General features: G+C 50.0%; 1 protein-coding gene across 1 annotated transcript in view; it reads right to left on the bottom strand.

Moving 5' to 3' along the window:
* Window positions 1–18,096, bottom strand: part of LOC127670145 (collagen alpha-1(XIII) chain) — a 124,048-nt gene that overhangs the window by 82,672 nt on the left and 23,280 nt on the right. Inside the window, exon 3 of the mRNA XM_052164460.1 lies at window positions 628–654. Within this exon, the coding sequence (XP_052020420.1) occupies window positions 628–654 (27 nt within the window). The remainder of the gene's footprint in view (window positions 1–627; window positions 655–18,096) is intronic.

Below are 18,096 nucleotides of genomic sequence, written 5' to 3'. Positions count from 1 at the left end.
AAGCAATCAAGGCTGGGGATACCAGGAACGCCTGGCACCTGTTGAAGCTTCAGGTGGCCAGTCATCAGGTGACGAGATGGCTAGTCACATGACTTCTGCCCACTTCTGCCCACCTTTGCCCAAAGTCCCCTCAGCACAGCCTTCTTATGGTAACCAGGGAGAAACAAAGGTTCGTGAGTCCACCATTTCCTGGAGGGCACAAGGACTAGGACAGAGGTTTGAGTGTCATCTGCTGTGAAGAAGACTGAGAATGACCCAAGGACTGGCCAGTTGCTCCAGGCCCCCATTACAAGAGCGCCAACGCTGGGAGGGTCTGCTGCTGAGTCTGCATGCACAATACTCCAGGAGAGATGCCAGGAGCTACAGCCACAGACCCCAGACACTCCAGTGTTCCACTGTGGAGCCGTGGGAGTGGTTTCCCCCTCTACCACGGATTAGAGACTCCAGAGAGAGGTCATGCTCAGAGAATTGTGAGAACTGTCCGCTCATCCTAGACAGACTATGGACTGAGAAAGTAGGTAATGGGGGCTGGGGTGTGGCCAACAGGAGAGCACCTGAAATGCCCACGAGTCCTGGGCTCAGTGCCCACTAAAAGGGAGGCAGAGAGAGAAGAAATGAGTTACTTACTGGAAGTCCAGGTCTTCCAGTGGGACCCTGAAAGAGACGGAGAGTGAAGTTAACCCAGGTCAGACTTATAAACAGTTAATGGGATAATATTCCCTTGTTAGCTATGACCTTAGGGAATTCTCCTGCCCTTTATTAGCTTGTTAGTTTAATAACTAAACAGGGATGGGGCTTTCCTTTCAGTCAGCCATTCATCTGTAAAACCAGGGAAGCAGGACCTCCTATATGCCAGGCCCAGGAATAGGAACAGGAGACAGAAAGATGATATGTCCCTTCCCAGGACTCAAGGGTCACTAGGGCTTGGGCTCTCATGAGCTCAGCTCCCTCCCCCACCCCAGTCCATCTCTGAGCCCTTCAGCTGCTGAGCACCACTTCTGTCTGCTGGCCCTGACTGGGAAAGGGCAGGAATGAGAGACAGCTAGACCCTGTGTTACCTGTCAGAGAAGCCAGGGGCAGGGCCAAGCCTGCAATTGGCCATGGTACCCCTGGTGCACTGACCCCGTCTATACCCATGGCATGGGAGAAGAGAAGGGGAAAACCCACGGAGGATTATGAGGGAGACAGTGGGACTTGTTTTGGTGCCTGAGAATCCATAAGATCAACCAGTCCATGATGGGTCAGCACTGGGGTTGGGGGTGGGGCTGTCTTGCCTTCCTGCTCCCTAGAACCCAACAGACAAAAGTCTCCGAGAATACCAGCTAGGCGTGCATCATCCTGGCACTTGGGGAGGCTGAGCCAGGAGGAAAGTGAAGTCTAGGCTAATATGGGCCACAGAGTAAGGCTGTCTCAAAATAAGTAAATGCATAAATAAATAGAAATTATCCAATGACTATTCTATCAATTATGTTTTCTGTCATAGCACTACATCCTGGAAACCCCTTAGGAACCTGCAAAATCCTGAGAGAGTGGTTGGTATCTTTCTAGAGCTGGGCCCTGACCTCAGATGGGTCTGACCTGAGGGGTGGGTCTGATTTGCTGAGTTTCTACACTGACAGCTACCAAGAGGGAAGAGACTTTGGGACAATCTTAGGAGCTGAGCCTGCATGGATCAGTAGGACTAATATTATAAAAATGGCCATCCGACTAAAAGTAATCTATAGATTTAATGCAATCCCTATCAGAATATCAATACAATACAGACATTGAAAAACAAACCTTCTACCTTCTATGCAAGAGACACATGTGTGAACATGTATGTGATACATAATACATATGTGTGTGCAAACATGCATGTAAATGTACACAAATACATATATTACCATTACTACCACCACCACCAAAAAGCCAGGATAGATAAAACAATGCCGAGCCCTCCCCCACACACACACACCGTCATCACCACCACCACTATCACCACCATCACCACCAAAACTCAGTATAGCTAAAACAATTCCGAATGATAAAGGGACTGCTGGAGGTATTGCCATTCTAGATTTCAAGCTATATTGCAGAGCTATAGACATAAAACCAGCATGGCACCGGCATAAAAACAAACATGTTAACTATGGAACTAAGTTGATCAATGGGATTGAATGAAATATCCAGACACAATTTCATACACCAATGGACACCATATTTTTCACACACACACACACACACACACACACACCTCAAAAATACACATTGAAAAACATGGTATCCTCAACAAATGATGCTGGTCAAACTTGATGTGTGTATGCAGAAGAGTACAAATAGATCCACAGCTATCACCCTGCACAAAACTCAGCTCCAAATTCATCTAGGACCTTAACATATGACCAGACTCTAATATGACCTGAGTCTGATAGAAGAGTAAGACCAACGGTTAATGGATAGGACCTTATAAGCTTGGTAAATTTTTATATGGCAAAGGACACTGTCATTTGAGAAAAGTGTCAGCCCAGAGTAGGGAAAAGGCCTTTACCAACTGTACATCTGATAGAGGGCTAGTATCTAAAAATATATAAAGAGCTAAAAACAAACAAACAAAACAACCTGAGCATCAGGAAACAAATTAATTTAAAAAAATGACCTCAAAAGATGAAGCACAAATGTCTAAGAAATACTTAAAGAAATGTCCAACACCCTTAGCCATCAGGGAAATGAAAATTAAAACTACTTTGAGATTTCATCTTATCCCAGTCAAAATGGCCACGATCCAACAAATGACAGTTCATACTGGTGAGGATGTGGGGTAAAGGGGACATTCACCCACTGTGGGTAGGAGTACAGATTTGTACAGTTACTATGGAAATCGATGTGGCAGTTCCTGAGGAATATGTGAATTGATCCAGCTAGTCCACTCTTGGGCATCTACCCAAAGGGCTCTACATCCTACTCCAGAGACGCTCACTCATCCAGGTTCACTGTTGCCCTGTTCATAATAGCCAGAGATTGGGAACAGCCTAGGTGTCCATTAATAGATGAATTAATAATGAAACTAGAGTATATTCACCAAAAAAATGGTATATTTATACAATGGACTATTGCTTAGCTATTAAGAAAAATAAAATTCTCAAAATCACAGGTAAACGGATAAAACAAGAAACAAATCATCCTGAGAGAGGTAACCCAGACCCCAAAAACAAATGTATGTTTTCTCTTAAATGTGGATGTTAACTTTTCTGTGTTCAATATGTGTGTTTTAATCTGAATAACCACAGAGGTTAGGTACCGTGTAAGGAACCAGCGGAGGAGAGGATTTCTCAAGAGAGGGGAAATAGAATATAGTGTCATGGAGGGGGAGGTGCAAAGGAGAAAGTTGACTAAGAGGATTAAATAGGAAGGGGAATGGGGGGGAAAACTAAAGACTATTTGAAAAACCATTGGAAGCCTGGTGAAATGAGCTAATTCAAGCCAGAGCCAGATTAAATTATATTAAAGGCAGGTTTATTGGGAAGTTGTTCTTGGGTGAGTTCACTGGCCCCAAGAATTAAGTCTGGGGAGTCACCTTGGGGAGAGAGGGGAGGGAGAAGAAGAGAAAGAGAGAAGGGGTGGAGAGAGAGAAAGAGAGAGACAGAGAGACACAGAGACAGAGAGAGAGAGACAGGCAGGTAGGCAGACAGACAGACAGACAGAAGGAAGAGGGGGTAGAGAGAGAGACCAAAATGATGTCTGGATTATACAGGGAAGAGCCTCTGTGGGTAGAGCAGCCTAGCCCCTGAGTTGGAAAGTTCAAGGTATGCCAGTCAGGTAGGGACTGAAGGATGCTGGGAAGACCTGAAGGCCAGGCCTGCTCTGATATGTGAAATACGCAGCCAGGTCCCTTGCCCAGAATCCAAAACCAAACACAATCTGTAGCAGCTTCTTAAAATATAAACATGCATGAAAGGAATCTAATGGAGTCACCAGACAGGAGAGAATGCCTCTACTGGACATCTAATGCCACCGAATACAACCTCCAGTCCCAGGAAGAAGTTATGCATTACTGAGTTGTTGCCCAAAGGGGCCCCATAGGAACACCCAAACATCTGGCAGTCAGCATCTGTTGCTGAAGACAACACTTACTTATACCATTGAAAACAGAGGAGCCAAGCTGGTCCCTAAGTAGAATCTTCCCTCTACTGACTAGAGTTCATGGTACCGGAAGTTACTCTGCACATTACCAGAGGAGAAAAGTAAACACCAACCCAGCTGTAAACCCTGAGACCCACAGCAACAACCTGCCCGTAAGATATACTTGAGCAACAGTGGTATAAATGCTATAGGAGTAACCAACCAACCCCCCCCCCTTTTTTTACTGATTTATGACCCACTCCACCAGATGGGACACATGACACCACTCAGGTGACCTAGAACCTGAGAGTAGATAAATCATGAGCCTAAGACAAAAACCTATTACTATTATTCAGATAAAGGAATATAGCAATAAAACAACATACAGCTATAGATCAGCTCAACTCACGTCAAAGAGGCTTCCTCTTGTGGTAGTTGGTAACTAACACAGAGACCCCCAACTGGACAATATGCATAGATTGAGAGACTCTGGAACATCCACCAAACCCTTCCCCTCAAGGCTTGGAAATGTATACACAGGAGGTGCTGAAAACCTCTAAGAGCCAGAGGTAATGGCTGACTCCAAGGAAACAATGTCTCCTAGACAAAACAGACCAGTGTATACGAACTCACAGAGACTGTGGTAACATTCACAAGATCTGCACAAGCTCAAGCCAGGTGAGATGGGGGTCCCAGAGCTGGGAGGGGAAGTAGACACAGGGTCCTACCCCTAACCAAGAAGCTGTCACTCAGTGGTGGTATGTTGGCTTAATGCTGCTTGTATTCTATTCTAATGTTAATTTGGATTGTCCAAAACTGTCTGGAGGAGAGTCTGCACTCTGGGACCCCTGCCTCCAGGTGACTGTGATTGATAAATAAAGATGCTAGAAGTCAATAACTGGGCATAGGTGGAACTTAGGTTTCTCGGGCTTGGAGAGAGGACAAGGAGCGAGGAAGAGGAAGATGGCCCCACCCACCCTCCAACCCCCATGAAAGGGCTTGCAGGAGGGAGAAGGAAAGCCACCATAGGCTAAGGGCCAAGAGAAGGTGGCCCTGAAGGCTGTGCAATTGGAGTAAGACAGAGGAGGAGCCCTGGGCTGGGATTTTAAATATTTACTCCACCCAATGGCAAAGGGAAAATCAGTTTTTCTCCAGTGGCGCGTCCTTGGCTGTATCAGGCACACTTGAGTGAGCCCAGGCCTCGTGCCCAGGAGTCGTTGGCCCACACAAAACAAAGTCAGTGGCATTTTTTTGTTTGTTTGCTTGGTTTTTTTGTGGGTCTTTTGTTTTGTTTTGCTTTTTTTTTGCTGGCAGTTCTCTGGTCCTGTGAGTCTTCCGCTCGTTTGATTTTTGGTTTTGTGGGTTTTTTGTATGTGTTTCTTGCTTGTTTTTATTTTTGTTTCTTGTTTGTTTTTGAAAGCCAACGAGAGAGAGGGGGGGGGAAGAGGGAGGGAGAGAGAGAGAGAAGAACATGAAGTTGGGAGGGTAGAGGGTGATGGTGGGGAGGATCTGGGAAGAATTGGGGGAAACATGACTAAGATATAGTATATGAAAGCAATTTTTTAAATTACAAGAAAGCGAGTCGGGCCTGAGCCATGGTGTGCGGGGAGTGGGTGTTTCAGCAGCAGAGATGGAATCTTCTGGACGAGGGGCAAGCACTGTGTAGTCAGCCTGTCTACACAATCTTGGCTCTGCACTTACTGCTTGACTAGTGAGGGTGACCAGTAAGTAAGAGGCTTGGTGCCCTTGTGCCTCTGTTTCCTCAGCTTGAAAATGGGAGAGTAATGCTTGCCTTTTACGACGAAATAAGCTAGTGTATCACAAGCACTGAGCTCAGGGACCCACAAACAGAAAGTGCCAAGTGCACGCTGGCATGAGCGCCATTATTAGAAGGGAACAAATCAGGGTGGGGCACAGGATCAGGAAGAGTCAAGGCTTACCTAACTGTAGACTGAGTTTTGCAATTTTTGTTTCAACCAACAGGGGGCGTGAGTCTGTTTTTCTACCTCCTCTGTCCCAATCCTCGCTCCTATCTCTTACCTAGCTTGCCTCAGTTTGCTTTCTGTTGCAGTAGTAAATACCACGACCAAGTGGCGAGGGAGGACCAAGCGGGGAGGGTTTACTTGGCTTACACATGGAAACCTCAGTCCATCAGGGCAGAAAGTCAGGGCAGGAACTCAAGGCAGGAACTGAGGCAGAGGCCACAGGAGGGCACTGCTGACTCGCTTGCTTCACATGGCTTGCTTGGTTGGTTTTCGGGGATACAACCTGGGACCACTTCTCCACGGGTGGCATCGCCCACCGTGGGCTGGGCTCTCTCCCACGGCAGTCTCTAACCGAGGCAATGACTCACCTGCAGGTCAAGCTGATGGAGGTACTGTTTTCAACAGAGGAACCTCTTCCCAGATGACCCGAGCTTGTGTCAAATTGACAAAAACTTAACGAGGACACAATTTTAAATCTCTTTTCCCCAAAGTGAGGTAGGATAGAAAGAAATGAATACATTCATCAACGGAAATTACAGAGTTTAAAAAAACAACAACAGAGGGTACTGTGTGCTCCTAGAACTCAAATGATGGGGAAGGGCGGAGCAGGCTTCTGTCTTGGACAGTAGGGCGGGGAAAGTGGGAAAGGACATTTGCTCTCTTTTGCTAATTCCTGCTACGACATCAATGTATCCTCCATGGTGAGTGACAGCCTTGTGTCCACACAAACCTGGATATTCCCACTGGAGTACAGAGCCCACCCCTGGGAGACTGCCCACAGGGTAGCCGTCTATCCAGCCCTCACCTCTGCCCACCAACATCCTTACTTTGCAGAAAGCTAAGAGAACTGGGCTGAGGATGCTCCTTACCCTCTTCCTCCCTCTGCTCTTTAGGCTTTTTTTTTTTTAAGTCAGAGTGGGGGTGGGGAGGTGGGGAATAGGGGGGTGAGAGGAAGGCCCCGGGGCCTCTCATCTGACCAAGTCTGGGAGTTCAAGGAAGGAAGGAGCTTAGGCAGGTAGAGAGGGTCAGCAGGGACTCGAACCCCACTTCTCCTGCCAGTCCCCAGAATCCAGGAGCAGCAGTACCCACTCTGGCTGGGCACAACCTGCCAGACAAACTGCTACAACTCTCAGGATGCTGCACTGGCTGGAGTCAGAGAGGGAGGAGCCTCAGGTGAGGAAAGGCCTCCATGAGATCCAGCTGTAAGACTTTTTTCTCAATTAGTGATTGATGGGGGAGGGCCCAACCCATGGTGGGTGGCGCCATCCCTGGGCTGGTGGTCCTGGGTTCTATAAGAAAGCAGGCTGAGCAAGCCATGGGGAGCAAGCCAGTAAGCAGTGCCCCTCCATGGCCTCTGCATCAGCTCCTGCCTCCAGCTTCCTGCCCTGTGTGAGTTCCTGTCCTGACCTCCTCCACGGAAGGACTATGAGCTGTAAATGTAAAACCCTTTTCTCCCTGGTTTGATTTTTTGGTCATGGTCTTTTGTGGCAGCAATAAAATCCTGACTAAGACAGATGCTAAAGTTCTATTGAGGAAAACCAGGTTTTAACGCCACCTCTGGAGTGTCCTCAGGATGGGGCCGGTATGGATTTTTGCCTTCAAAAAAGGGAGAGGATACATGGCCCCATTCCAGCAGGTGGCCTGTCACAGTTCCTTAAAACAAACAAACGAATAAACAAAAAAGACAAAGTCTTAGGAGCTCAGGCTGGCCTTGAACTCCCTGTGCTGCTGAGGGTGGCCTTGAATTTTGAATCTTCCTGTCTCCACCTCCCGAATGTGGGATTCACTAGGGCACTGAACCCAGAGTTTCCTGAATGCTAGGCCAGCACGCTACCAACTCAAGTCACATCCCCAGGCAATGCCACTTTATTTTTAAAGATAGGTGACAGAAATGGCGATAACTTCCTCCCTGGCTGCTCTGCGATCCAAGTCCTATCAGATGGAGTGGTGGCAGGATTCTTGGGGAGTAGAGGTTGGGACTTCAGGGGAACCACAGAATATTGAGTGACTGTCCCTTTAAGAGTCAGGTGCACTGCTTTCACAAGATAGGGGACTCTCTTCCTCAGGCTTCCACTGGGTCCTCACAGCCCCAAAGCCACCTCCTAGCAACTCGGGAGGGAGGATCAAAAGGGGAAGGTGAGGTAGATTTCAGTAACCTTGAGAAAGATCTGATGTGAAGGGGCGGGGCCCTTTCATAGCTAGTCCCCAGGTCCCCCCAGTACCCTCGGGTCTTTTGTAGAACTATCAAATGCTGTCCCTCAAAGAGCATGTGATTCTGGGCTTGGGTTCTGTACCTTAGGGAGGTGTTTCCTTGGGTTCTTCAGGATTGGAAGAGGCCCAGCTCCCTGCCCACCCTGGGACTAAGGCCCAGAAAGCAGGACATGTGGCCTCTAGTGCCATCGCTACCACCATCCTCAGCCACCCCCTCGGGGCCTGGCCAGAATGGAGCTGCCCACGCAGGGGTGTGGATGGCCTTGCTGAGTCGCCCCAGCTTGGAGCTGTGCCCTGACCTGCTTTCTGTATGGGACAAAGACATGGGGGGGAGAAAGGTAGAACCTAGCAGGGCGATCTTTCCTCTTTCTGATCTCTGCCATGTGGTTGTTGTTGTGGTGGTGGTGGTGGTGGTGTGTGCATGTGTTTGTGTGCATGTTTCTGTGTGCATGCATGCATGCGTGTGTGTGCATGTTCCTGTGTGTGTGCATGTTCCTGTGTGTGTGTGTGTGTGTGTGTGTGTGTGTGTGTGTGTGTTGGGGGTGGGGAGACAAAATAGCCAGGCCAGTAAGGGGGTAAGCCAGCCTTCTAGAATGAAATGACAGACAGACAGACATTCCTCAGAGGATCCTTGACTGTGTGCAGAGGTACTCCCCTGGAAGACAGCAGGGGGCTGGCTGTCAGCGTTCCACCCAGGGCCCTGTTACCAGAGACGACACAGGCCTTTGAGGCGCGCGCACACACGGGGACCAGCTGCAGCCTGTACTTACAGGAGGTCCTGAAAGAGACAGAAAAGGGCTGGTCAGTGTCACTGTTGCCAGAGGGAGGGGGTGGGGAGGTCACCTTAGAAACAACATCCAAGAATTCTTTTGGCAAAGCGGTTTCCATCTGGTCTTCAAAGTTTGTCTTTTCCTGGCTCATTCTTGCCGGTGTAATTCATTTCCTCTTTATTTTCGCTCCATATTTTTATTATTGGATGAGAAACGCAGGGGTCTGAACCCCAGGCCCAGCCCTGAAAGGGTCACTGCCCCTTACCATCCTGCCTGTCAAATTGCATTCTTGGGGACCTGCCAGCATTTCAGAGAGGCCAGAGGAGGTGCTGGAGAGACAGACGGACAGTGCTGCCTGCCCACCACTCCTGCAGGCTTTCCCAGGACATGCAATGGAAAACTGGCAAAAAGAGCGAGCGGGGTGGGGGTGGGGGTGGGGCACGCTCCAGCTCTCCCCTCCCAGCCTGATGTCTATCAGCCTGGCCTGGTTTCTGTTAGGCATTGAGTCATATGTCCTGCCCTCCTGGGTCTGCCGCCCACTGCTGCTTTTCCTGACCCCCACTTCTCCGTCTCTCCACAGGACTCCCCGCCCCCCCTCCCTTCTGCATCCACTTTCCCTCCTCCGTCCACTTTCTCCTCCTGACTGGGCTTCAACAGCCCTGTCTCATTACTAACAAGTTCGAGCACTGGGAGGGTGGGAGCCAAGAAGGCAGGACAGGAAGGCAGCTTAAATGGCATGTCTATAGACAGGAGCTCTTGAACCCCCACAGCCCTTAGAGGAGGGGTCCCAGCTGTGCGTTCCCTCCGCTGACCTGACCACATCAGATCAGAAGCAACTTCTGTTGTCTTTCATGCTCTGCCAACACGGTTGTCTGATGTCTCCCCCAGCCCCATCCCCAGCTCCTTATGACCCCAAAGCCATGCTCGTCTCTCTTCTTTCCTCTACCAGTATCGTTTTGTGTTCTGGTCCCCATCCAGGAAGAAACAGCCAGACCTCTGTCAAGTCATTGTGTTCTGGTGGGGGTGGGGTGGGGGGTAGGGGTGGAGTGGCTGGGAAGCTCTGTGTCGGGGATGGCAGGGTTCCAGAACCGGCTGGGGGCAGCTTGGGTCAGGGAGGGAGAGCATCTGGGACCTATCAGGCTGAGGGACAGGAGAATGTCATCCAGAACCTGCAACTATCTCAAATAAAAACATAGGCTGCCTGGTTGGGGGACAAGGACTCTAATGACAATGACAAAGTTGAGCTCTGGGGATTTTTGGATGGTTTGGCCGTGTGAAGGGCAGCTACGCCGAGCCTTTCTGGTCTGATAGGGCTGTGACTCCCAGTTTGCAAGCTTGGGGGATGCCCCCTCATGATGCAGGGTGAAGTTCTGGTGGGGGACTTGCCAGGTACTAGTAAACCAGGGATGGCCCTGACCCATCTCCTCCATGTCCCCCTCACTCAGAATGCGCTTAAGATCCTGCAGGCCACCTGTAGCTCTCTGTAGGGCTTCTCTATAGCTCCCAGGGGACCCTTCGCCAGGCTCTACCACTGCCAACCTGTCACTCACAGGGACTTGAAGAGGAAGAAGCCCCTACCGTGCCATAAGATGATGGTGGGGAGGCAGGGTTGGGGGATGTTTAGTACTGACAGAATCTAGAATCACCTAGGAGACCAACTTCTCCAAGAGTGTCTAGGAGGAAGTTTCAGGATTCATCCTCTAGCTTCTGTGTTCTGACCACAGACACCGTGTTATCACTGACAGGAATGTTATCACTGACAGGAAGCTCCTGCTACCACCCCACCCCCCAATAATGAATGATCACTCCAAACCGTGAGCCAAAACCAAATTTTCCTTCCTGAGGTTGCTAACTCGGGGATCTTGTCACAGCACTGAGGAGAGCAACTAGACTATATGGGAGGATGGATGGGGTGGCTCAGTGGGTGGCTCCGTAGATGGCTCAGTAGGTAAGCCCCAATAACCTGAGTTTGATCTCCAGGACGCATACGGTGGCTGGAGAGAACTACCATGGATAGACTCGGTAAATTGATAGATGAGGCTTTGTCCTCGACAAACACTTTTCTATCAGTGGGGAAGTCTGCTATATTCAGATGGATCCTTCTAGAAGGGTCAAGGAAGAATCCAATGGTTGCCTGCCTACCACCGACCACTGCACAAGCCTGCAGTGGGGATGCCTGGATTTCACAGCAGAGCCCCTGTCTGGGGCTGTGTTAGTGAACAGTGCACGGGCAGCTGACCCTTTTCCAACGTGTGCTAGGGCTGTCATGTCACAGGTCTGTGCTCAGTCACGTGACTCACGACCGGCCCATCTCTCTGTCCAGGCACTCAGAAGACAGACACTTCAAAGCATCCTCAACGCCACTTAGGCAGACTAGGGACAGAGGGGACTAGGAGGTGCGGTGAGAACATGGACAGCGCCCTGCCTCCGCACTCCTCACCCGGGACCCTCCTAACCAATCGCTTCCGACCTGGGGAGGGGACTCTGTGAGCGAGTGTCCACATCACCCCATCTGAAGCCGGAAGAAGGCACCTGTGCCTGCTGCAGGCCACAGGGACATTAGATTGATGGCAGAGTGATGTAGACTGTCCCAGGTCACCCAGGAAGGATGGAGTGAGATGTAACAGGATGCCCAGGCGACCCACAGCAGACACCCAGAGTAGAAACCTGTCTGAAGACAGTGCTCCTATTACCAGTCACCTGTCATCTTGGCCTCTCTGAACAAGGCCGTCTTGCCTCTTCTAAACAGACAAGCCGAACCAGACCCTGTGAAGAAACCTGGGGCAGCCAGAATTCTGAGCAGCAGCCCTTCTCCCATAAATTCTCACCAGGCTACAGCTATATAAAGATGAAGAACACACAGGCAGGCCCTTTAAGGAAGGACAATTGCACTAAACAGAAACAGCGACAAGACCCAGACCACCGGGTTATCTAGAAGCCCGAGGCTAACCTCTGGTGACTTAGAGATGAATAGCTCATTTCCTCTTGCTGAGAAGTTGGAGTATCCTATGTGAAAGAGCTGGGGAAGATCCAAAGAGCCTCAGATGGTGAGGACCCTGGGGAAATTCCTGTGGTAGGAGAAGCCATTCATTCATTCATTCATTCACTCACTCACTCAATCAACATTTACCAAGTGGTCAGGGCTCTTCATTCATTCACCAAATCACTAATTATTCTAATCAACATTACACAGGGCACACAAAGCATATCACTAACTGAGCTCCTGTGATATCACATCTGCTATTGGGACAGGCCTGGGGTGGGAGTGGCAGACTTCGCCCTTTTCACTGAGATGGAGTCTGAGCCTTCAGACCCTTTGTTTACTCCTCTGACAGCATATCACAATGTTGTTGTCCTCAGATGGGAGCACCCGGCAATCAAGTTACAAAAAAATATTTAGCTAAAATAAAGATCTCATGACATTTGGAGAAAGTCAGGCTGCGTTCGTAGCTCTCCACTGGAGGCTATGGTGACTTGTCACCTTAGACATCTTAGACAGCACCTAGGCTCTTTCTGTTTCTGTCCTTGTCCTAAGGCAGGACCTTTCCATGTAGTCCTGGCTGTCCTGGAACTCTCTCTGTAGAGCAGGCTAGCCTCTAACTTGGAGATCCGCCTGCCTCTGCCTCTAGAGTGCTGGGTTTAAAGGCGTGCGCCACCACAGCCTGGCCTGGCTTGCGAGTCTTAGCCAGTCTTTACTTGTTAAGCTTTAAACTCTCTGCTTCCTAGCTTGGTTTTGAACCTGGTCTCTATGAATCTTGTGTTCTCCATGCTGGAATCAGGAGGTCCTTAAGGGTGGGAGCTTCTGCCATCTCCACATCTGGTCCTGGTCCTGGGCAGAGCTAGTACGGAGTCTGTCTTAGTCAGGGTTTCCATTCCTGCACAAACCTCATGACCAAGAAACAAGTTGGGGAAGAAAGGGTTTATTCAGCTTACACTTCCATGCTGCTGTTCATCACAAAAGGAAGTCAGGACTGGAACTCAAGCAGGTCAGGAAGCAGGAGCTGATGCAGAGGCCATGGAGGGATGTTTCTTACTGGCTTGCTTCCCCTGGCTTGCTCAGCCTGCTCTCTTATAGAACCCAAGACTACCAGCCCAAAGGTGGTACCACCCACAAGGGGCCCTCCCCACGTGATCACTAGTTGAGAAAATGCCCCACAGCTGTATCTCATGGAGGCACTTCCCCAACTGAAGCTCCTTTCTCTGTGATAACTCTAGCCTGTGTCAAGTTGACACACAAAACCAGCCAGTACAGAGTCACAGTGTGCTCTGAACTCAAGGTCACCCAAGCCATGCCCTGAGCCTGCTTGACTATTGGGCTCCAAGACACTGGGGTCTGGATCCTGCTCCCTACTTCCCCTGCATGCCCATCTCTATCAGGACAGATGCCGGGTTCCCCAGACTCTCCAAAGACCTCAAGTTATTTATAATATGTCATACTTTGTCTTTAGAGCTGGACCATCTCAACTGGAGGTATCTTTATTTTATTTGGACAGTTGGCCATATCCAGAGATGCCATGGGGACCCTGATAGGAAAGACTGAGGCCAATTTCTGATTAAAGCATCTGGGTCAGTTACCCCAGGAACACACTGGGCAAATCATGCTTTGTGTCTGGCATAGTTAACCCCAGTCTATGGATGAAGAAACCTCTGGCAGTAGCCAGATGTTCACAGCTGGTAAAGGGGCCCGAACTCTAGCTTGGAATAGCTCAGAACAGGTTGAGCTCTAGGCCAGTGGCAGAAGGCCACGGAAAATCCAACAACTGTTTAAATCAGCACATTAGGTCTCCCGTGAGCCCGCATGCACCACTCTCCTTAGCTTGGCACTTTGTAACCATGTACGCATTAACAGCTGAAAACCAGCCTCCGGATGCGTTTACACTATAGAAATTGGTAACGCGGCAACGCATCTTTCCAGCCCACAAACCGGTTGTTAAGCACCTTAGCACACCGCAGCCCACATCTGTCATGCTCTCTTTAGGCACAAACATTTCCAGACGTTCCAGGTGAAGTGAATACCAGGGGCCTGGGAGACAAGGGCAGCAGGTGCGGTGTCTGTCTTCCCCCCCACCCCCACCCCTCTCCCCGCCTCTATTGCAGAATGGAACGAAGCCCTCTGAGCAAAATGGCCAGCCGCCATCTTTCTCAGATTGTCTATGGCAAATGCTCCTCACAGCCAAGTGTCCAGACTGTCAATGTCCCCTCCTCGGACGTCAGTCACTGCTGCTCACCTCAGATGCTAGCAGCTCCTTTTAGTCACCGGTATGCAGATCTGCCCTAATTGCCCACAGCCTTGGGTTCCAATATACAGGCTGGAGAAGGTCAAGGGAAGGGGCCACCCATTGATGTAGCTAAGGGAAAGCTGCCATCCATGCTGGGTAAAGACTTTTCCATGTGGCTGCTTTGGGGTCATTTCAAGTTCCTGCCCGGAACCCTTTACCATGCTCTGCAGGTGAAGCCAATAAACACACTAGGATCAGAAAGATCTTACATGGAGTCATACTCGTCTCTGGGACCTTATGAAGACAGGAGAGGCATTGCTTAAGTCTTCTCAGAGAAGGAATTCTTGAAACACACATTCTTGTTCTCACAGTAGACATCTCTAATCATCTGTGCTAGGATGAATAAGAATGTCCCCTATAGGCACATCTATTTGAATGCTTGGTCATCAAGGAATGGCACTACTGAGAAGGATTAGGAGGCGTGGCCTTTTGGGGTGGGTGTGGTCTTGTTGGAGGAAGTGTGTCACTGGGGCAGGCTTTGAGATCTCAAGAGCCTAAGCCAAGCCCCAGTGCTCTCACTCCCTGCTGCCAGAGATGGAGACGGACTCTCAGCTACCGTGTCTACCTGCCTGCTGTCATGCTCCCTGCTATGAGGATAAAGGACTAAACCTTGAAAACTGGAAGCCAGCCCCAATTAAGTGCTTTCCTTTATAAGAGTTGCCGTGGTCATGGTGACTCTTCACAGCAATAGAAAACAGACTAAGACATTGGTCATTGTAACTTTCTGCTGGAGAGCCTAGATGAGGTTCTTTCTACTGTCAATCAGCAGGGACTGGCATGGGAGACCAGATCTAGCACTCAAGTTACCCGGAGGTCAGACGCAGGGATGAGAGCTCTTTCTTGACTTCCCAAGGAGGCCTGGTTCTAGCTTTGCTGGGCAGCAGAAAGGCTCCCAGCATGCCTTGCTCCAGATGTGGGGTGATTTTGTATTAGCTTTTCCTCCTTTCCCTGCCCAGCTGTGCAGACTGGCAGAGAGAAGGCTGGGGATAAGGCTCTGTCGGCACACTGCTTGCCTGGCATCAGAGGGCCCTACGTTTTTATCCCCAACACTGCACAATGCTCCCAGACCTGTGCTCTCAGAACCAAGCGGGTCAAAAAACTCAAGGTCCTTGTCAGCTACGCAGGAAGTTCGGAGCCAACTTGGAATGGGTGAGATCCCATCTTACTAAGAAAAAAAAAATGGCAGACGGAGATATGAACAACAGAAGTGTGAAGGCCAGAGAAGCCTCCAAGCCAGGCTGGGCCCCAGCCCCGGAAGTCCTCATTCAACAGCTTTGTTCCCAAGACTACAGCTGAACTGCTGCCACCCATGGTCCCCTGAGGGCAATTTCAGTGACCACTTTCCTGTAGAGCTTGTGGAAGGGAACTCCCTGTCTGGCAGGATGCTGACTGGTCAGCAATTGCCGCCCTGCCCTTCGGTGCAGAACCTGCCCTCTGTCTGCAGTTGCTTCCCCTACTTGTTTAATGAGAGATTGGAGATGCATTGGTAGGCAGCTGGGAGTGTGCAGGACTCCCACCTGTGCCTCCCCTGCCGCTGTCTTCACTTCCTCTTTCTGACTAGAACTTCAGCATTATCCCAGCCAGACATTCCTCCACTGCCCACACTGCTCTGAATTCCTACAACTCCAGACCTAGCTAGGAAACACCTAGGGCGAACGCCCGGGGCCACACACTCTTGTCAAGACAGGCTCTGGAGGAGACACAGCAGGAGTAGGGGACCTTACTATCACCTCTGCAGGATTTTGTTGTTGTTTTACTTTTTGTGTGTTTTGTTTTTTCGAGGCAGGGTTTCTCTGTGTAGCCCTGGCTGTTCTGGAACTCACTCTGTAGACCAGGCTGGCCTCGGACTCAGAAATCCACCTGCCTCTGCCTCCCAAGTGCTGGGATTAAAGGTGTGCCCCACCACTGCCTGGCTCTGCAGGATTTTTTTTTCCACATGAAAAGCAGTCCTGAGACTCTGGGGAAGTGGCTGCAGTAGTCACAGACAGGCCTACGTCTAGGGCCTTGTCTAGGGGACAAAGGTCAAGTATAGTCTCCGACAGACTTCAAAGGGCCAATCCAGTAAGAGAGGGGGAAAGGGTGTGGGAGGAGGAAGAGGAGACAGACACTGACTGGCTGAGGATTGAATTTAGGCTAGGCTTGGCAGCAAGCATCTTTCTTGGCTGATCCATTTCGCCTGCCCCTGAAATAGTCTTTTTAATGATTCTATCAACTGACTAGCTCACCCTGGGGCGACCCTATCCTCATTGTTTGTCTCTGCATTGTTCTTTCTGCTCCTCACAGCCCCGCCCTAAGGTAGCACCACTACACTCCGCACAGGGCAGAATGACCCATGGAGGCCACCGAGGCTGCGGGCGTGTCTCCAGCAAACCCTCCTTAGCAGGGTGGGCCCTTCCATTGTCCCATTTTGCGTTTGCAGATGAGTCTTTTTCAGGACAGAGAAGTCATTTGTTCAGTCACACAGCAGGTAAGTGGCAGAGCCAGCATCTGGAATCCTCTATGGAGTCCGCCCTCCTGACCCCTGTATGTATTTCTTCAGCTGTCAAAGCAAACGATGTATCAGCCTTAGACATCTAGGAGAGCTGGAGACGGCTGCACGGGGAACCTGCAGTACATTTTTTTTTCAAGTCCCTTTGAGGACCCTATGGCTTCAATTCTGGGCTATCTTCCAGTCACTATCATCTTTGTCCCCTACTGAGGTGTCGATGTTAACCCCACCCAAATCAGACCCATCCAGGAAGAGTGAGAGACCGCCACCCAAGAGCACACGCGGTTGCAGTATCCCGCTGTTGTGTTGGCAGCTCCACCTGCCACCCTCAGAGACCGGAGGAGTTCCCAAGGCTTTCTCAAGAGGTCAGGGGCCAGACCAGGGTTCCTGACTTTGTTGCTGAATGCAGGACTAACCAATATAGTTAAGGAGAGTTGGGGATTTGCGTTCTTAGTTTATCATGATCGTGGGTGTCCGTGTGGGTATGTGTCCCGAGGGGCAGTCAGAGCATCTCTCTGTAATCAGTTCTCACACCCTTCTGTGGGTTCTGGGGGGTGTCAAACTGAGGTCCCCCTCCTTTGCAGCAAGTGGCTCTACCCACTGATTTACCACACTGGCCCATACCTGGAAATTTTGTTGGTGAGGTTTTTTGTTTGTTTGTTTGTTTGGGGTTTTTTTGGTTTTTCCGAGACGGGGTTTCTCTGTGTAGCCCTGGCTGTCCTGGAACTCACTCTGTAGACCAGGCTGGCCTCGAACTCAGAAATCTGCCTGCCTCTGCCTCCCAAGTACTGGGATTAAAGACGTGCGCCACCACCGCCTGGCTTGGTGAGGTTTTAATATAGGCTTGGAATATAGAGGAAAGGAGATAGAGGTTCTAAGAGAAAGGAGGACACACTGAGATCATGAGTGTCCGCGACTTACAAAGAGTCACATGCAAAGTGTCCAAGTTGAATGAAAATTAGTTTGAGTGTTAGCATCTACCCTGCTGGATTTGGAGGAGCAAATGAGAGACCCCAAGCAAAAGAGGTGCCGTCACGGGTGCCCGGTTTGAAGCAAAAGAGGTGCCGTCACGGGTGCCCGGTTTGAAAGTAAATGGGGTTACAGCAGCTGCGACAGTTATCAGAGGCACGACAAGTGACACCCAATTTCAGAAGCATGTGGCACACTTAGAAAGCTCTTCTCACATACAAGGCACCGTATGTGATGTTTTGCGAACGTTTACGTAGGCGGATGCCAGTGGTGGCTCATTTTACACACAGGGGCTC

The sequence above is a fragment of the Apodemus sylvaticus genome, chromosome 19 (assembly GCF_947179515.1).
Source record: "Apodemus sylvaticus chromosome 19, mApoSyl1.1, whole genome shotgun sequence".
In the NCBI taxonomy this organism is placed as follows: Eukaryota; Metazoa; Chordata; class Mammalia; order Rodentia; family Muridae; genus Apodemus; species Apodemus sylvaticus.
This window is presented reverse-complemented; position numbering and strand designations above follow the sequence as displayed.